Source organism: Hipposideros armiger, unplaced genomic scaffold, assembly GCF_001890085.2.
Source record: "Hipposideros armiger isolate ML-2016 unplaced genomic scaffold, ASM189008v1 scaffold_80, whole genome shotgun sequence".
In the NCBI taxonomy this organism is placed as follows: Eukaryota; Metazoa; Chordata; class Mammalia; order Chiroptera; family Hipposideridae; genus Hipposideros; species Hipposideros armiger.
Window position 1 is genome coordinate 2,599,239 of NW_017731430.1, and position 5,970 is coordinate 2,605,208.

General features: G+C 35.7%; 1 protein-coding gene across 1 annotated transcript in view; it reads left to right on the forward strand.

Moving 5' to 3' along the window:
* The window catches only part of PI15 (peptidase inhibitor 15), a 26,547-nt gene that overhangs the window by 14,386 nt on the left and 6,191 nt on the right, over nucleotides 1–5,970 (forward strand). The window contains exon 3 of the mRNA XM_019643594.1: nucleotides 5,509–5,627. Coding sequence (XP_019499139.1) covers nucleotides 5,509–5,627 — 119 coding nt within the window. The remainder of the gene's footprint in view (nucleotides 1–5,508; nucleotides 5,628–5,970) is intronic.

Sequence of the window (5,970 nt, forward strand, 5' to 3'; positions counted from 1 at the left end):
TATATAGATATAGATATATCTTTGAAAAGGCAGTCCATGTGCATAATAGGTTTTTCAAAAGGTCGCTTTTGTGTTTAAAAGTAATATTCCTGGTTCTTCCTTAATTTAGCTTCAATTTATGGATCTTTTGGTCTATTCATAAACCTAGCAAGTTTTGACAATCACATTTGCTACTAGTAAATTTAATTAGTTAAATTTCTTAAACTACCCTTACCATTTTAATATATTTGATTTTTTAAAGCGTTTCAATTGATTTACTGAAAATAATAATTTCCATATATTTAAATGTCTTAAAAGTCTAAGAAATACAGTGACTCTTAAGTTCTAAATTTTGCAATACTGCTTAAAAAATTTAACAAGTTTCCTTATAAAATTCAATTTAAAATCACAAGTATAAATAATTACTCATTGATATATTTATGCTGGAATTACAAAGCTAACCAGTTGCTTTAATAGGCCACATTCCTTTAAGCCATTACACGTCTTAATAGTATCAAATATGCACAGGTTCCCTAGCCAGAAATACCTATCCATTGTAATACCTTAAATTTGATTCTTTCAAACACTCTACATTTAATTCTTATGTCTGGAATTAAAGGAGGATACCCACGTTGAAAAAAAAACCACCTCAAAACGAAAACAACAACAACAAAAACAAAAGCAGTCTGTCATCTCAATGTCGGGCATGCATTCGCACGGAATTTTTAGGCTGCCTTCCAGGTTGACTGCCTTTTTTGTCCAGAGATATTGAGTGGGGTTTAAAAGGGAGCTTCAGATGTGAATGTGCCCCCCCAACTCTCTTTGCCACTGTGCTGTGGTCCCCAAAACGTACAGAAATGGCCGGTACAGCGACCTCATCCCAGGCTGGCCCATTTCATTTTCTAATTCTTCTGCCCACATAGGAAAGTCAACAACCTTCTCCCATGCAGCAAAATTCTTTGACTCGATTTTGTATTTCTTTAGCACAAGCTCTCAAGACCTCTGAACTTGATGAGTTGCATTCTTTTCCTATCCTTCCTATCACTCAGAGCCACAAGTCTTTTAGATATCTAAGTGACAGTTTGAATTCTGGGTATCGCTCGGGGCTTAGTCCAACTGTGTGGTTGCCACATCTGAGGTGCTGACTTTATAAGCAGAATAGCTCAGGGTGAACATTTTAGTCCAGAGCTATATCAATCAGTTTGTGAGATGACCAACCAAATGGCTCTTAACAGCAAAGGATGGAAGAAAACCGTTTGGGGACATGAAGGCAAAGCTACAAGCAAATGCAAGCATGGACATTTTTAAGCCATCTTTATTTTGTGATTTATGTAATTTAATCACAATATCTAACTTCTACTAGGTCCTGTAAATATTTTTGCATATCCATGCATTATATTCTTTTTTTGCCTCACTTTTAGGAGGCAAGATCAGATTTTAAGTGTTTACAACTAAATTATCTGTGAAAATATCTCATCTGTTTAGAGGGAATATAGAATGCCAATGCTGGTTGAACAGAAGCTAAGTAAGTAAAAAATGATTAGTTTTTCCAACAAAAGATAATAATATGGTGCATAGTAACTAGGCATTCCATAGAATGTTAAGTAAATGCACATGTGTGCCCTTCTTTTATCTGTTGCTGTTTTTATAGGGAATAGCATTAAAATCATTTCAAATAAATGCCACAGATACTCAGAGACATTTGGCAGATGTCCATCAAGCATCCAGACATTTATATATTAATTTAAATGCTTAGCAAATTACATCTTTAGTCCATAAACTTATGTAAGTGGTTAGAGTTCTTTTACATGGTTACACTGGCAACAGTCATTGCAATTTAGAGCTTCTGGGGAGAAAAGAATAGATCGTATTGGGCCACTCCCTACAGCCCCCAATTTTTTTGTTGACCTTTCCTATTGTTATTAAAGTTATCATTGCTTGCTATTTTCAAACCTCAAAGACCTCTCATCATATTAATAAATTTAAGTATCACTGGAGATTAAAGGGATGAACAACCTATCCATCTTTTCCGGGGAGAGGTAACCAAGGCGTTAAGAAAGATACGGCAAACGCAGATCTCAACTTGACCAATAGATGTGATTGATGTTTTCCTACTCAGAGTCCCCTCCCTACTCAAGCTGGACCTTCCCCTCTCTATAGGCATGAGTCCTGCTTGGGAACCAAAAGGCAGGAAAGAGTACAGAATTCTCTGACTTACCCTGCAAATGGGCATCAAAGGGACGGCCGATCATGTCTTCCACAGGGAGGCCCAATGACCCGTTCTCCCTGTGTGGGGACTTGGTCACTGTCCATTAGGCTCTTCAGTCTCTGCCTTCAGGGACCCAGAGACAGGCAGAAATCCCTCCCATCGGTTCCCTAAAAGTAAACACCACAGAGAGAAAAGGTTATTCCTCCTCCCCCACAACTATCTTCTCCAAAATTTTAATTGTGACATGTGTACATAGAAACAGCTAAAAAACGTAGGCATCAGTAGTCCTAATTACAGTGTCTTCCTCTCAGAGTCCCTCATCATATCTAACCAAGTATGCTCATGTGAGGTATTTCTCAGCATGAACTTTCTGGTTTATCTTCTTGACATACATTAGTTTTTAAATATATGAATGAGTATAAAGATAGGATTCTAGATGGCAAATTACTTCTTAAGTTCTTAACTGCCTTAAATATTTGTAATAATTTTTAAAAGAATCTAGTTTTACTCTCCATGGTACGAAAATGGCTAGAACTGTGCAAGTTCTAGGCCAATATGTCACGGATCTTCCTGGCTCTGATGCTGGGGCTACTCAGGTATATTAAATCATGAGAAGGTGACAGATCAAAGGTACCCTAGAGGTGACCTCAGCCAATCTTATTTTACAGCTGAGTTACCTGGGAGACAGAGAGAATAACTGATATGCCCTCCACCACAGATGGTCTTAGCAGTAGAATTAGGATCAGAACACAAGCCTTTTCATTTTTAGGTCAACGTTATTTGTGCCATGCTGTGCTGATACCCTGATCAGAACAAGGCTCTAAGCAGGTGTTTTTAGCAGCTTTTGATCTGAGTGCACATTGTATTTCAATATGGAAATAATACTTAGATGTATTTTTTTCTTCTCAAGTGACTACAGTTAAGAACCCTTCAGGGGACAAAATTTGTTGATGCTATTCCATCTGGAATTCCTTTGTGAATTAATTGTGACATTTTGTATTTGATGAACTGTAACCCAAATGTCATAAATCCATATTTCATTTAAAAGCATCAGAAGAATAAATAATATATTCACTATCAGCCAAACAAAATGCTTTTAAAAGTTAGTTACTTTCAGTCCTTAAGATTCTATGGTTTTCATTATAAACTTATTTTGTGTTGTTTACTTTACCTAGACTTTTACAAACAAAAGTTTGAATTAATAATTCATAAAATTTATGTCAAATGATTATTGTACTGAGTTATGAATTAACTATGAAAAAAGTAGCACAAAGCCCCTTTTTCACAATTGTAAAAGAGCATGATATCAATCCAGAGACAAACAAACACATAAAGAAATAGACATAGCTCATAAACTATTATAGAATGTGGGTTATCCGTTTTTGATACTGAATTTGACATTACTTAGTTACTAAAATGGTATTTTATAGTATTTTGTGACATTTAATTTAATCCACAAAATGGGCAGATTATACTCTGGATAATTTATCATGTACTTTGGTATAGCTCCTTCACTAATTTTTCTTTGTACCCGGGCAAAGGAGATGCAGCCATTGTCACCACAGAATGACTGACTCTGGATCCTTTCGAAATAATTCTGATTTTATAGAACCTTTGTGAGTGATCAATTTATAGAATATGACTTTGTTTTCCTAATTTAAAACAACTTCGCAGTAGCTAACAAATCCTTTTGAGGGTGGCTGCCACGTCCTCCTAGCATGAAAATGTCTCTTGAAGAGTTCATCTATTATTTTGTTTTCTTATTTTATTTCAAAGTCACTGAATTAATTTCCTTTCACTTAAATACATTGTTATAGTAAATGCATCTATGTATCCAAGCATCCTTGAGGAAAACTATGCCTTTTCAGTGTTATGTTCAGGCAGCCCCATGAGTTTGCATAGTGAACTCACAGCTTTTCCACCCTAATGTAGGGGAGTCCTGCTTAGCTCCACACAACCTGGTGGAGAAGAAAGTCACCAAAAGAATGATATGCAGATAAGGGCGACTATGACAAGTAGGAAAACAAAGATTAATAGAAGGACATCTACATGCGTTTCTATACGTGAATTTGCCCAACGTGAATTTGAATAATTATAAAACTGTCACTTCCTTCTTCGTAGAAGACCTTACCTTCTAAAATATACTACTGCCCACTGTGTAATCACAATTTGAACAATTTTTTTTTGTCAGATAGAATAATACACAAGTATTTAAATAATTTAGGAAATAATGTCATGATATTTAACTACAAAACTCAATTAAAATCATGTTTTACAACTGATAAGTATTTCACTGAATTATATTTTCACTAGGGCAAAATTTTAAAAGCACTTTTTTCTAATCTTAGGTACAAGAATTATAAATAGTCTCGACTTTGTGTTTTGTACCTTGCATTTTGCTAGAAAAGAGATTATGATTTTAAAGTTGATTTGTTGTTGGCAGGCCTACAAATGCTCAGCGTGATTTCCCCATGCAGCTTTGGAGATGAGAATGTCAGTCTATATTGTAACTAATATAAATGTAGACTAAATCTAAGACTGATTCAAATTTTACCCCACAATTTTTTCAATTACGGAAAACATATTATACAACAGTAACACCATTGTCAATTTAAACCGCTTACTTTTCAAGATCAGTCACTGTTTTTCCTATTTAATTGAACCAGAATGTACTATATTCTTATAGCAGCCTGATGTAGCTTCATCAAGTTACTTTCTGTCACAGTTTGTTTCCAGTTCATACCAACTAAAATTTAACTCTCATATTATTATTATTACCACCAAAGATTCAAATGATATAAAACGTGAAGTTTCCGTGGGATTGATTATACTATAATATAGTTTGACCCTTAAAAGTTGCAGTATAATACTTGACATTATTCATTTTAATAAATCGATTTAAATATCAGTTTTTAAGCTATATTAATAGCATGGCTCCTTCTTGTTGTGACGATGACCTCTAGAGAAATCAGTTGAACCTTTAACCTTTGGTGGATTTAAATTTCTGTGGTCAGTATGAAGTGTCACCAGGTTACATCTAGATGCCGTATTTTTGTTAACCTATCCTTTATCAAAGGTGATGTCTGGACTTCAGAACTAGATGACACTGTTAAAACAATAACTTTTTTTGTGTGGTGCAATCATATTGCATTATAGAACTGAATTTCAGTGGTCTCAATTTGCTTTCTTTTAGTTAAAATAGTCTCAGGAAACAGAATTGAAAGAACTTTAGGAAACAGTAGCATCATCACTGCTTTCCTCTTATTTTGTGTTTCTTATGAGCAAGCCTGGTAAAGCTGAAGGCTTTTCTCCCTTCACAGGTTTGGGATGAAAATCTCGCAAAATCTGCAGAGGCTTGGGCGGCTACGTGCATTTGGGACCACGGACCTTCTTACTTACTGAGGTTTTTGGGCCAAAATCTGTCTGTACGAACTGGAAGGTAGGAAGCAGTTTCACCGATACCTTTTTATCCACACAACTTCATTAGCAAGGGGGAGTGCCAGCAATTTCAAGCAGTCTCTGCAACCATTTATTGGGTGCTTACATCAGACAAGGATGCTTGGCCTATGACAGTTTCAGATGTCTTCGAGGATTACTTAACTGGTTAAATGGGCCTAATAAGACCAGTTTTCCCTCTCACCTTGGAACACTTTCCCTTAGCCTGTACTCTTTGCTTATGCCACAGAATCTCTAAAAGGATCAGGCGTGTGCTATATCCTGTCTTCTGTTTCTCCCACTGCAAGAAAACGCCTTGACTGTGGCAGAAACCATTCTTGTGTATA